At 48.6% G+C, this 13,952-nt stretch overlaps 1 protein-coding gene across 1 annotated transcript; it reads left to right on the plus strand.

Annotated features, from left to right (window-relative positions):
- Nucleotides 1–5: 5 nt before the first annotated feature.
- Nucleotides 6–1,582, plus strand: si:ch211-195b15.8 (the record flags this gene model as incomplete). Its single annotated transcript, XM_038278398.1, has 2 exons — nucleotides 6–91; nucleotides 795–1,582. Coding segments are annotated over 2 exons (720 nt in total), but the record flags the coding sequence as incomplete, so codon positions are not given.
- Nucleotides 1,583–13,952: the final 12,370 nt, after the last annotated feature.

Consider the following 13,952-nt stretch of genomic DNA (forward strand, 5'->3'; position numbering starts at 1 on the left):
TGGCCCGGGCCGCAGGAATCTCCCGCTCCCCGGCTCTGGCTGTGGCCTACGTTATGTACCGCCTGGAGATGGACCTGGACCACGCCTACAGGTGCGTCGCTCTCACCTTCCTCCTGGTAGCATCATGCTGGTTCTGAGTGAGTCTTTAGGAGGAACAGAACCCAGAAGGTTCTGGTTCCCAGTGTGTCCAGTGTCTTTGTGGACAGGAGCAGATGTCTGGTCCTGACTCAGGACATCTGGAGCCATAAATGGGGGATGGAGGCCTCCTTGTTGCTCCACTGGATCAGACATCTACAGAACCTCTGATCCAGTGGAGCTTTTAATCAGGAGCTGACCTAACCCTGCTTCTTCAGACCGATCAATTAAATAGAACCCTGGACCCGGGGGTTTCTACTGGTGCCAGCCTTTAGGAAAGCAGCTCCGAGGCCTGATGTTTGGTGGCCATATTGGAGGATCTTCAGAGGTTCATGAACACTGCAACAAGAGCAGAGGAAGATCGCTCCAGATGACCTCCATGTTGCTCAGACTGTCTCTGAAGTTGTCTTCATCCTCCATCTGAGCTGCCTGTTTCTGTCCTGTCCCCTTTCTGTCCTCCATTCCTGCATTTAAGCTAAATGTAAAGCTTTGATGCTAGTAAGTGTTGGACCCGTGTGGGCCCCGGAGCCGCTGCAGGGCTCCTGGTTCTGTCTCTTTCATTCTCGCCCTGCTGTTGTTGCGGAGCAGAAATGACTCATCATGTGTGAAATGCGGTCCACTAGCAGCTCTGACCCACTTCCTCTCTGTTTCCTTATAAGGTTTGTCAAAGAGCGCCGACCCACCATTTCCCCAAACTTCAACTTCCTGGGACAGCTGCAGCTCTTCCAAAGCACCCTCAACCAGAAGGGCCCCGGCGGCGACCCGATGGCGCGGCAGCAGGAGAACCAGGGGCCCTCGGCGGATGAGACAGTCAGCAGGTCTTTGTGCAGTCAGAACCAGAACTATCTGAGTCAGTCCGTCTCTGCGGACCCCTCACAGTCCAGATGCTCACTACTCCATGACAGTGGGAAGCAGCAGGGGCCACAGACTCTGGATCAGAACCACCAGTGCAGCAGGGGCCCTCATGAGGCCCAGAGCACATGTCTACAATTCCCATTAGGTACTGCTTCCCTCCTAGAGAGACGGAAAAGCCTCTCCCTCTCTTTGAGGCCCCTGGGGACCTGCACCCCCCCTCTGGCCAGCAGCAGTCCTCAGTCTGCAGGGGCCCCGCAGCCAGAGGAGGTGCTCAGGGGCCCCTGCCATAGCCAAAGCCCAGTGAAGGTGCGGGGCCCGCTGTCCCCATTCAGCCTCTCCCTGAACAAGCTGCTGGAGTGGGGGGAGAGGTTGCTGCTGGGGGGCCTGTTTGTCCCCCCTGTGAGGATGGGGCAGCCTTCTCTGTCCTACAGATACTGAGGGGGCGGGTCTTTGCATGTTCCCCATATCATTTCCTGTTCCTCATCATTTCCCCTCAGCTGAATGTCAACGGATTCCTGACAGTCGGTTGCTTCTGTCTGCAGACATTTTGCTCCACAGCTTCATATCTATTAAAGATTTTCCTCCAAACAAGTCTTGGTGTCTTTCTCTCTCCCAGTTAGCTCCTTTCTCACTCCCAGTTAGCTCCTTTCTCACTCCCAGTTAGCTCCTTTCTCTCTCCCAGTTAGCTCCTTTCTCACTCCCAGTTAGCTCCTTTCTCACTCCCACTTAGCTCCTTTCTCTCTCCCAGTTAGCTCCTTTCTCACTCCCAGTTAGCTCCATTCTCACTCCCAGTTAGCTCCTTTCTCACTCCCAGTTAGCTCCTTTCTCTCTCCCAGTTAGCTCCTTTCTCACTCCCAGTTAGCTCCTTTCTCACTCCCAGTTAGCTCCTTTCTCACTCCCACTTAGCTCCTTTCTCTCTCCCAGTTAGCTCCTTTCTCACTCCCAGTTAGCTCCTTTCTCACTCCCAGTTAGCTCCTTTCTCACTCCCAGTTAGCTCCTTTCTCTCTCCCAGTTAGCTCCTTTCTCACTCCCAGTTAGCTCCTTTCTCACTCCCAGTTAGCTCCTTTCTCTCTCCCAGTTAGCTCCTTTCTCACTCCCAGTTAGCTCCTTTCTCACTCCCAGTTAGCTCCTTTCTCTCTCCCAGTTAGCTCCTTTCTCACTCCCAGTTAGCTCCTTTCTCACTCCCAGTTAGCTCCTTTCTCACTCCCAGTTAGCTCCTTTCTCTCTCCCAGTTAGCTCCTTTCTCACTCCCAGTTAGCTCCTTTCTCACTCCCAGTTAGCTCCTTTCTCACTCCCAGTTAGCTCCTTTCTCACTCCCAGTTAGCTCCTTTCTCACTCCCAGTTAGCTCCTTTCTCTCTCCCAGTTAGCTCCTTTCTCACTCCCAGTTAGCTTCTTTCTCACTCCCAGTTAGCTCCTTTCTCACTCCCAGTTAGCTCCTTTCTCTCTCCCAGTTAGCTCCTTTCTCACTCCCAGTTAGCTCCATTCTCACTCCCAGTTAGCTCCTTTCTCCCTCCCAGTTAGCTCCTTTCTCTCTCCCAGTTAGCTCCTTTCTCACTCCCAGTTAGCTCCATTCTCACTCCCAGTTAGCTCCTTTCTCTCTCCCAGTTAGCTCCTTTCTCACTCCCAGTTAGCTTCTTTCTCACTCCCAGTTAGCGCCTTTCTCACTCCCAGTTAGCTTCTTTCTCACTCCCAGTTAGCGCCTTTCTCTCTCCCAGTTAGCTCCTTTCTCTCTCCCAGTTAGCTCCATTCTCACTCCCAGTTAGCTCCTTTCTCACTCCCAGTTAGCTCCTTTCTCTCTCCCAGTTAGCTCCTTTCTCACTCCCAGTTAGCTTCTTTCTCACTCCCAGTTAGCTCCTTTCTCACTCCCAGTTAGCTCCTTTCTCACTCCCAGTTAGCTCCTTTCTCACTCCCAGTTAGCTTCTTTCTCACTCCCAGTTAGCTCCTTTCTCACTCCCAGTTAGCTCCTTTCTCACTCCCAGTTAGCTCCTTTCTCACTCCCAGTTAGCTCCTTTCTCACTCCCAGTTAGCTTCTTTCTCACTCCCAGTTAGCTCCTTTCTCACTCCCAGTTAGCGCCTTTCTCACTCCCAGTTAGCGCCTTTCTCACTCCCAGTTAGCGCAGAAAAATGGTGCAAGAAATGTCCTTTTCCAAGACCTGGTTTAGCTCCAAGGCTAGGCTAACTGCATGCAGCGAGGCTAACTGCATGCAGCTAGGCTAACTGCTCGCAGCGAGGCTAACTGCTTGCAGCTAGGCTAACTGCATATAGCGAGGCTAACTGCATGCAGCTAGGCTAACTGCTTGCAGTGTGCCTAACTGCTTGCAGCTAGGCTAACTGTGCAGCGAGGCTAACTGCATGCAGCGTGGCTAACTGCTTGCTGCTAGGCTAACTGCAGCCAGCTAAGCTAACTGCTTGCAGCTAGGCTAACTGCATGCAGCGAGGCTAACTGCGTGCAGCGAGGCTAACTGCATGCAGCAAGGCTAGCCAGCTCGCTAACTGCGTGCAACGAGGCTAACTGCATGCAGCGAGGCTAACTGCTTGCAACTAGGCTAACTGCGTGCAGCCAGGCTAACTGCGTGCAGCGAGGCTAAATGCATGCAGCTAGGCTAACTGCGTGCAGCGAGGCTAACTGCGTGCAGCTAGGCTAACTGCGTGCAGCTAGGCTAACTGCATGCAGCTAGGCTAACTGCATGCAGCGAGGCTAACTGCGTGCAACTAGGCTAACTGCGAGCAGCTAGGCTAACTGCATGCAGCGAGGCTAACTGCGTGCAGCGAGGCTAACTGCACGCAGCGAGGCTAACTGCACTCAGCGAGGCTAACTGCACGCAGCGAGGCTAAGGCTTTATACTGCCTCCCTGCCTCCTTTTTCAGCTGGGACTGATTTAAAGCACTTTGTAGAAAAGGCAAAGAAGAATGAACAACCTGGGATTCACATGGAAAATAATAGAATATAGTCTATTTTATTATGTTTAATTTGCATAGTTGCTATTAAATAAGCAGATTCTGAAAATTAAATAGAAAATAAATAGTTTTATATATTAAAATCTAAAGTTGACTAATACCCCCCCCCCGGAGAAAACACCACCAGCGCCCACTGCCACCTTAGATCAACAATGGCAGATGGTACAGTCATATGAAAAAGTTTGTGCATCCCTATTTCTAAATATTTGGGTGTTTCCAGCAGCTATTTCAGTTTGATATATCTGATGACTGATGGATCAATACTGAATATTTCAGCATTGAATTGAGGTTTAATGGACCAACAGAAAATGTGTAGTACTCATTAAAACTAAATTTGACAGGTGCAAAAATGTTAGCACCTTAGCAAAAAACAGACATTAATATTTAGTAGAACCTCTTATTGCAAAAACAACAGCCTCTAGTGGCTTCCTGTAGCTTTGAACGAGTTCACTGAGTATCCCAATAGGATGAAGGCAGTTTAGCGGTACCCTTCTATTACTTGAAAAGCCTAACTATCCAGTTCCAGTTAGTCTTACCTATTGCGTGCCGTGAAAAAGCACCTCTGCGGGTACAGTCCTGCTCTCACTATACATCTCATCAATCCCACAGGCGCTCCTGTGGAATAGGGACGAAGGAACCCGCACAGCGGTAAAGACCGCAAATCCCAGAACCCACCTACATGCAATGAAAGACCACTGAGCTAGATGTGAGCTTAGATCTACCTGTTTGATCATTGCGCAAACTCCCTTGCTGAACAATAATTCCAGTCGCACTCAGAAAACTAACCTATTCTACTCCTACTGAGATTCTTGGCAACATATATCTTTAAGGACTCTGCTGATATTGATTTGGAATTCCATGCGCGGCAATCACATTTTACCCACGATGTCCCCCAGCGTGCCAGCAAATGGGGGGGCAACGCAGCAGCACAACCGCCCCCAAAGCATGAATGAACCACCTCGCCACTAATAATGTCTACAGCGAGTAGCATACAGGGTTTTCTGATAACCGACACCTATGTAGAACACCTTATTTTTTATGACAAACAACTCAGGTCTTTTTGTTTCCAGATCAGTCCACAGGACCTTATTCTAAAATAAAGCTGGTTTGTCAAAATGTGCTTTTGGCAAACCTCAAGCGATTCAGTTTGTGGCGTTCTTAAGAAGAAAAGCCTTACTGGATTCTCAATCACTTCTCTTTACCACCATCCAGCCTCTGTCCAGGTGCACACAAGCACAAATAGATACCCAAACATCTGCACCGATAGACCAACAGCAAAGCAGGATGATAGCTGCCCTTGTCCTGTAGGTGGTCCTGTGGAGATGGGAGGTGGTCTGTGGGATGAGGAGGTTCTGTGGGAATGTGGTGTTCCTGTGGGATGGAGGTGGTCTGTGGGATGGAGGTGGTCTGTGAGGAAGGAGGTGGTCTGTAAGGTTAGGAGGTGGTCTGTAGGGATGGAGTGGTCCTGTGGGGATGGAGGTGTCTTTGGAGGTCTGGGGGATGGAGGAGGTCTGTGGGATGGAGGTGGTCTGTAGGTTGGAGGTGGTCTGTAGGTTGGAGGTGGTCTGTAGGTTGGAGGTGGTCTGTGGGATGGAGGTGGTCTGTGGGATGGAGGTGGTCTGTGGGATGGAGGTGGTCTGTAGGTTGGAGGTGGTCTGTGGGATGGAGGTGGTCTGTGGGATGGAGGTGGTCTGTGGGATGGAGGTGGTCTGTGGGATGGAGGTGGTCTGTGGGATGGAGGAGGTCTGTAGGTTGGAGGTGGTCTGTGGGATGGAGGAGGTCTGTAGGTTGGAGGTGGTCTGTGGGATGGAGGTGGTCTGTGGGATGGAGGTGGTCTGTGGGATGGAGGTGGTCTGTAGGTTGGAGGTGGTCTGTGGGATGGAGGAGGTCTGTAGGTTGGAGGTGGTCTGTGGGATGGAGGTGGTCTGTGGGATGGAGGTGGTCTGTGGGATGGAGGCTGTCTGTGGGATGGAGGCGGTCTGTGGGATGGAGGCGGTCTGTGGGATGGAGGAGGTCTGTGGGATGGAGGTGGTCTGTGGGATGGAGGTGGTCTGTGGATTGGAGGTAGTCTGTGGGATGGAGGTGGTCTGTAGGTTGGAGGTGGTCTGTGGGATGGAGGTGGTCTGTGGGATGGAGGTGGTCTGTGGGATGGAGGTGGTCTGTGGATTGGAGGTAGTCTGTGGGATGGAGGTGGTCTGTGGGATGGAGGAGGTCTGTGGGTTGGAGGTGGTCTGTGGGATGGAGGTGGTCTGTGGGATGGAGGTGGTCTGTGGGATGGAGGAGGTCTGTGGGTTGGAGGTGGTCTGTGGGATGGAGGTGGTCTGTGGGATGGAGGTGGTCTGTGGGATGGAGGTGGTCTGTGGGTTGGAGGTGGTCTGTGGGATGGAGATGGTCTGTGGGATGGAGGTGGTCTGTGGGATGGAGGTGGTCTGTGGGTTGGAGGTGGTCTGTGGGATGGAGGTGGTCTGTGGGATGGAGGTGGTCTGTGGGATGGAGGTGGTCTGTGGGTTGGAGGTGGTCTGTGGGATGGAGATGGTCTGTGGGATGGAGGTGGTCTGTGGGATGGAGGTGGTCTGTGGGATGGAGGTGGTCTGTGGGATGGAGGTGGTCTGTGGGATGGAGGAGGTCTGTGGGTTGGAGGTGGTCTGTGGGATGGAGGTGGTCTGTGGGATGGAGGTGGTCTGTGGGATGGAGGTGGTCTGTGGGTTGGAGGTGGTCTGTGGGATGGAGGTGGTCTGTGGGATGGAGGTGGTCTGTGGGATGGAGGTGGTCTGTGGGATGGAGGAGGTCTGTGGGATGGAGGTGGTCTGTGGGATGGAGGTGGTCTGTGGGATGGAGGTGGTCTGTGGGTTGGAGGTGGTCTGTGGGATGGAGGTGTCCTGTGGGATGGGAGGTTGGTCTGTGGGATGGAGGTGGGCTGGTGGGATGTGAGGTGGTCTGTGGATGGAGTTGGTCTGTGGGATGGAGGTTGGTCTGTGGGATGGGGAGGTGGATCTGTGGGATGGAGTTGGTCTGTGTATGGTATGGTGGTAGCTGTGGGATGGAGGTGGTCAGTGGGATGGTAGGTGGTCTGTGGTATGGAGGAGGGTCTGTAGGGTTGGTAGGTGGTCTAGTGGGATGGAGTTGGTCCTGTGGGATGGAGGTGGTCTGTGGGATGGAGGTGGATCTGTGGATATGGAGGATAGCTGTGGGTATGGGAGGGTGGTCTGTGGGTATGAGGCGGTCTGTAGGTTGGAGTGGTCTGTGGGATGGAGGTGGTCTGTGGGATGGAGGTGAGGTCTGTGGATGGAGGTGGTCTGTGGGATGTCCCTGACCATTCTCACCAGTTCTTCTTCCTCTGCCATCTTTGATATATTTCTATGGCCTTAGAAACCTCTTGGGCAGACCAACGCACCGTCCATGGGAGGCATATGGAGACGCTATAATCCATCCTACGAACCACACAAATGTTACCCCACCCTAATAACCGCACACAGATCCCCGTCCAATGAAATGAAACCAATCAACCCCATACCTACACAGAATCCCCCACAAATTATAAAACTCGCTGCAGATCTCTAAACTAAAAGTCTTCCCCCCATCCATCCACAACCTCTTGCTCAACCCCCCTTCTCACCACAACCCCCCACGGCCTGTGAGCCCTGACATGAACTACAGCCCCTGTCCCAGCCCCGGAAAGCGAACGTCGTACATAACGGACCTGTCTGCTAGCAATCCAAATACGGGGCGAGTATTTAACGCACCACTGTCATGGCGAGTCCGAATCAAATAGACATGGCGGGCTTTATACGATGATGGACAGAAGACTTCGAAGAGTAACGAAATCAAATGGCTGTTGCCTGCAGGGTGGAGGTCTAAAGTGAGCGACGCAACTTCACGAAAGGTCATGTATCACAGCAGAAATCGCCAGCAAAAAACAAAAATCCGCCTACGGCACCATAGCACCGCGATACAAAGTCTCGAACATCATAAAACACGGGCTAGCCACAGCACGCTGATTTGAAAATTAGGTGGACCACAACTAAGCTTCTCTTAAACATACGTACCCGCACCCGATGCACTTCAAGTAAAACGGTCCTACCCAATATGATTTCATAGGGCGATAATTATTGTTTTACCTGGGTTTCGTCTTTCGAAACAACTCCCCATAATCTCAGCTCGAATGGGAGCAGGGCATCAATACTCATTCTGACTCGCAAATGCGTACCGTCCACCCGTCCTTCAACGAACGCAACCCGTGGGCCCCCTAACCAACATTAACGACGTAATCATATGAAAGCAGCCAGGCACAAAGTACCAACACCTACCACCTGAACTGCCCCCACCCCAATGCCAACGGGATAACCCACCGTACTAACCTTTATAACCCCACCCACCCCGAACCAAATTGATCCTCCCCAATAAGTCCGCGGGGTTTAGCTGACCCTATATGAAAACCGATCCCCCAGACCCACAAAATAACGGACCCCACGCCCACACCCGAACAACCATCTAAAACCCACCTTAAGCAACTCACACACCCCCAGCACAAGCGATAGTCATCCCAACCCAAATATAAATGTACATATAAAAAAATTAAGCAGTAAAACATGATGCCCAAGCCTATATTATATCATACAGACAGAAGCAAAGTACGCCCTGGGCATACTTCTTGTGTGATTAGGGGACAAGGAGGGGGGTGCCATGATCCCTCTAAATCTGGAAGACATAGAAAAGCTTTTCCTTCAATCTCTCCACAGCTGCATAGAGGTGCGTACTGCTGCCCGCACCTTCCTCAGTCGGAGAAGAGATGCAGGTAAGGCGAGGGAAAGCAATGGGTTGCCGGGGTCAAGGCTACTGTCACCAGGTCGGGTTCGGGATGTCCGTCCCCCGCTGGCTCCCTGTTCCCGTCCTCCGGAGCTGACAGCTCAGTCCGAGTGCCCGGAGTGTTTCCGGAACTTGGTTCTATCTGCTGGACTGCAGACCCCCGTCGACCAAGAAGTCCTGACGATTTTGGAAAATCCCCCAGCAGACCGTTTTTTAGTTCATAAAAGTAGGACATAGTGGGGGGAAAAGTAGACGTCCCTGGTCCCCCAACCCAAATCAACCGATCTGAAGTTACAGTGAGTAGGATGTCTTGTTGCTAGTGATGCGTCTTATTGTGCTCGAGGCAGCTTATGGGCTTGTTGTAAACCAAACCAATTTCAGAGCACAGGCTCATCTTAAATTATATCATGATCATACCATAAAAGGAAGAAAAGCTGTGGTTTCGATTCTAGGGCTTTACCAGGATGCATTTGGGCTAATGAGAACAGTCTAATGGATGCCATTTTCAGCCCAACCAATGTACACACTAGCCTATTAGAGACCGGTGAAGGGCCAGGATACCCTATATAAGGTCATTCTATCATATCCGACCCATACGACGGCGGACCATCAGGTATCCCATCACCCCCCACACCCCACCCAACACACCCCCAGGCAACGTCGTCCCAGTCCGTACCCTCAGCCCTGCACAAGATAATCAAACATCACCACCCAAATTAGAACCAGAATTACCCTATACCCTATATACCCCTTCTATAGTCACCCTAAATACAAGAACCTGAAGCCCAGATACCCTATAGAATCATTCTAAACACCCAATTATAGACCTGAAGGACCAGATACCCTATATAATCATTCTATTCACCACTATTAGAGTGACCAGAAGGACCAGATACCCATAGAATCAATCTAGTCCACCGCTATTAGAGACCTGAAGGTACCAGAGTACCCTAAGAAAACATTCTATCACCAGGCTAATAGAGACCTTAAGGACCAGATACCCTATAGAATCATTCTATCACCTCTAGGTTAAGAGACCTGAAGGACCAGAAACCCAATAGAGACCCTTCTAGATCACCTATTTAGAGACCTGAAATTAGACCAGGATATACCTATAGAATCATTCTATTCACTCCTATAGGAAGGACCTGAAGGACCATATAACCCTATAGAACATTCTATATCATCCTATTAGAAGACCCTACAGGAACCAAATACCCTATAGAACCATTCTATCACCCTATTAGAGACCTGAAGGACCAGATACCCTATAAATCATTACGTTATCACCTATAAGATGGACGCTTAAGGACCATAAACAAAAAAAGAATCCCTACAAATCACCCTATTAGAGCCGGCTGAAGGACCAATAGCCCTAATAGAATAATACTAGTCACCCTATAGAGGACCTGAAGGACCAGATACCCTATAGAATCATTCTAACACCCTGTTAGAGACCTGAAAGGACCAAATACCCAATAGGATCATTCTAAATCGCCCTATTAGAGACCTGAAAGGACAGATACCCTATAGAATCATTCTATCACCCTATTGAGAGCCCGAGCCTGACCAGAATAACCCTCGTAAGACGCCCAATCACATCACCCTATAATAGACCTGAAGTGTACCATATACCCAATAGAATCCAATCTAACACCGCCAATAGATGACCTGAAGGACCCTAGATACCCAATAGAATCGATTCTATCACCTATTTATGAGACCCTGAAGGTACCAGAAACCCTATAGAATCATTCAATCACCCTATTAGAGACCTGGAAGACCTATATACCCTAAATAATCATTCTAAGTCACCACGCTATAAGAGACCTAGAAAGGCCCAGATACCCTATAGAATCATTCATATCACCCTATTAGAGACCGAGAAGGACCAGTATACCCTAAGAATCATTCTAACACCCTAATTAGAGAGACCTGAAGGACCAGAATACCCCTATAGAATCATCATTCTATCTACCCTATTAGAGACCTGAAGACCCGATTACCCTATAAATCTTCTATCCACCCTATTAGAGACCTGAAGGACCGAGATACCCCTATAGAACCCTTCTATTACCCCTAGTAAGAAGACCTGAAATGACCAGGATACCTCTATAGAGAAACCATTATATCACCCAATTGGAAACCCTGAATGACCAGAAACCCTATAGAAACATTCAAGTCATCCTATTAGAGACCCTAAGGACCAGATACCTCTATAGAAACAATCAAGTCACCCTATTAGAGAACCTGAATGACCAGATACCCTAGTATAATCATTCTATCACCTCTAGAAGGAGACCAGAATGTGACCAAACCACAGAAGCAACATTACTATTTTATGACGCCTATTAGATACCGAGAAGGGACCTAGCATACCAATGCGAAAAGAAAACATATCACCCTATTAGAGACCTGACGGACCAGATACCCTATAGAATCAATGACTAACGACCCTAATTAAGAGACCTTAAAGACCAAAACCCTATAGGATACATTCTCATGCACACCCTAAGTAGCGACCTGACAGGACCAGATAGCCCGTATAGGATCATTCTATCACCCTATTAGAGACCTGAAGGACCAGATACCCTATAGAATCATTCTATCACCCTATTAGAGACCTGAAGGACCAGATACCCTATAGAATCATTCTATCACCCTATTAGAGACCTGAAGGACCAGATACCCTATAGAATCATTCTATCACCCTATTAGAGACCTGAAGGACCAGATACCCTATAGAACCCTTCTATCACCCTATTAGAGACCTGAATGACCAGATACCCTATAGAATCATTCTATCACCCTATTGGAGACCTGAAGGACCAGATACCCTATAGAATCATTCTATCATCCTATTAGAGACCCGAAGGACCAGATACCCTATAGAATCATTCTATCACCCTATTAGAGACCTGAAGGACCAGATACCCTATAGAATCATTCTATCACCCTATTAGAGACCTGAAGGACCAGATACACTATAGAATCATTCTATCACCCTATTAGAGACCTGAAGGACCAGATACCCTATAGAATAATTCTATCACCCTATTAGAGACCTGAAGGACCAGATACCCTATAGAATCATTCTATCACCCTATTAGAGACCTGAAGGACCAAATACCCTATAGGAATCATTCTATCACCCCTATTAGAGACCTGAAGGACCAGATACCCTATAGGATCATTCTATCACCCTATTAGAGACCTGAAGGACCAGATACCCTATAGGATCATTCTATCACCCTATTCGAGACCTGAAGGACCAGATACCCTATAGAATCATTCTATCACCCTATTAGAGACCTGAAGGACCAGATACCCTATAGAATCATTCTATCACCCTATTAGAGACCTGAAGGACCAGATACCCTATAGAATCATTCTATCACCCTATTAGAGACCTGAAGGACCAGATACCCTATAGAACCCTTCTATCACCCTATTAGAGACCTGAATGACCAGATACCCTATAGAATCATTCTATCACCCTATTGGAGACCTGAAGGACCAGATACCCTATAGAATCATTCTATCATCCTATTAGAGACCCGAAGGACCAGATACCCTATAGAATCATTCTATCACCCTATTAGAGACCTGAAGGACCAGATACCCTATAGAATCATTCTATCACCCTATTAGAGACCTGAAGGACCAGATACACTATAGAATCATTCTATCACCCTATTAGAGACCTGAAGGACCAGATACCCTATAGAATAATTCTATCACCCTATTAGAGACCTGAAGGACCAGATACCCTATAGAATCATTCTATCACCCTATTAGAGACCTGAAGGACCAAATACCCTATAGGATCATTCTATCACCCTATTAGAGACCTGAAGGACCAGATACCCTATAGGATCATTCTATCACCCTATTAGAGACCTGAAGGACCAGATACCCTATAGGATCATTCTATCACCCTATTCGAGACCTGAAGGACCAGATACCCTATAGAATCATTCTATCACCCTATTAGAGACCTGAAGGACCAGATACCCTATAGAATCATTCTATCACCCTATTAGAGACCTGAAGGACCAGATGCCCTATAGGATCATTCTATCACCCTATTAGAGACCTGAAGGGCCAGATACCCTATAGGATCATTCTATCACCCTATTAGAGACCTGAAGGACCAGATACCCTATAGAATCATTCTATCACCCTATTAGAGACCAGAAGGACCAGATACCCTATAGAATCATTCTATCACCCTATTAGAGACCTGAAGGACCAGATACCCTATAGAATCATTCTATAACCCTATTAGAGACCTGAAGGACCAGATACCCTATAGAATCATTCTATAACCCTATTAGAGACCTGAAGGACCAGATACCCTATAGAATCATTCTATCACCCTATTAGAGACCTGAAGGACCAGATTCCCTATAGGATCATTCTATCACCCTATTCAAGACCTGAAGGGCCAGATACCCTATAGGATCATTCTATCACCCTATTTAAATGAGAACCCAGACGTGCCCCCGTGATGAACCGCCAAGTAGAATACATTCAAACACCTGCAATATGAGACGCGTGACGTACCAGAAACCCTATAGAACAATCTATCACCCTATTAGAGACTGAAAGGCCAGATACCCTATAGGAACATTCATCCCACCTATTAGAGACATGAAGGACCAGATTACCCTATAGAATCATTCTATCCCACCCTATTAGAGACTCAGAAGGACCTGGAGACTACCCTATAGAAGTCATTCTCGCGTCACGTCCTATAAGAGACCTGAAGGTACCAGATACCCTATAGAAACATTCAACACCCTAATTAGATACCCGGAATAACCAGATAACCCTATAGATCATTCTATCATCCCAATAAGAGTACACTTATAAGTGGTGCCAGTGATAAACCCTATAGGAACAATTCTAGTCACGCCAATACGATACCAGCCAGTCCACAGCACGCCCACGCGACATCGCTTACAAGATCACCCAAAAAAACCAGAAGGACCCATAAACCCTATAGAATCATACTATCACCCAAAGTCTAGAGACCTGAATGACCATATACCCTATAGAATCAGTTACTAATCACCCTATTAGAAGGACCTGAAGGACCAGGATACCCAAGACGGAATCAAACTATCACCCTATTAGAACCTGAAAAGGACCAAATACCCTATAGAAACATTCTATCCCCTATTAGAGAACAGAA

This window comes from Cyprinodon tularosa, unplaced genomic scaffold (genome assembly GCF_016077235.1).
Source record: "Cyprinodon tularosa strain WSP-4 unplaced genomic scaffold, ASM1607723v1 ctg1402, whole genome shotgun sequence".
Classification (NCBI taxonomy): Eukaryota; Metazoa; Chordata; class Actinopteri; order Cyprinodontiformes; family Cyprinodontidae; genus Cyprinodon; species Cyprinodon tularosa.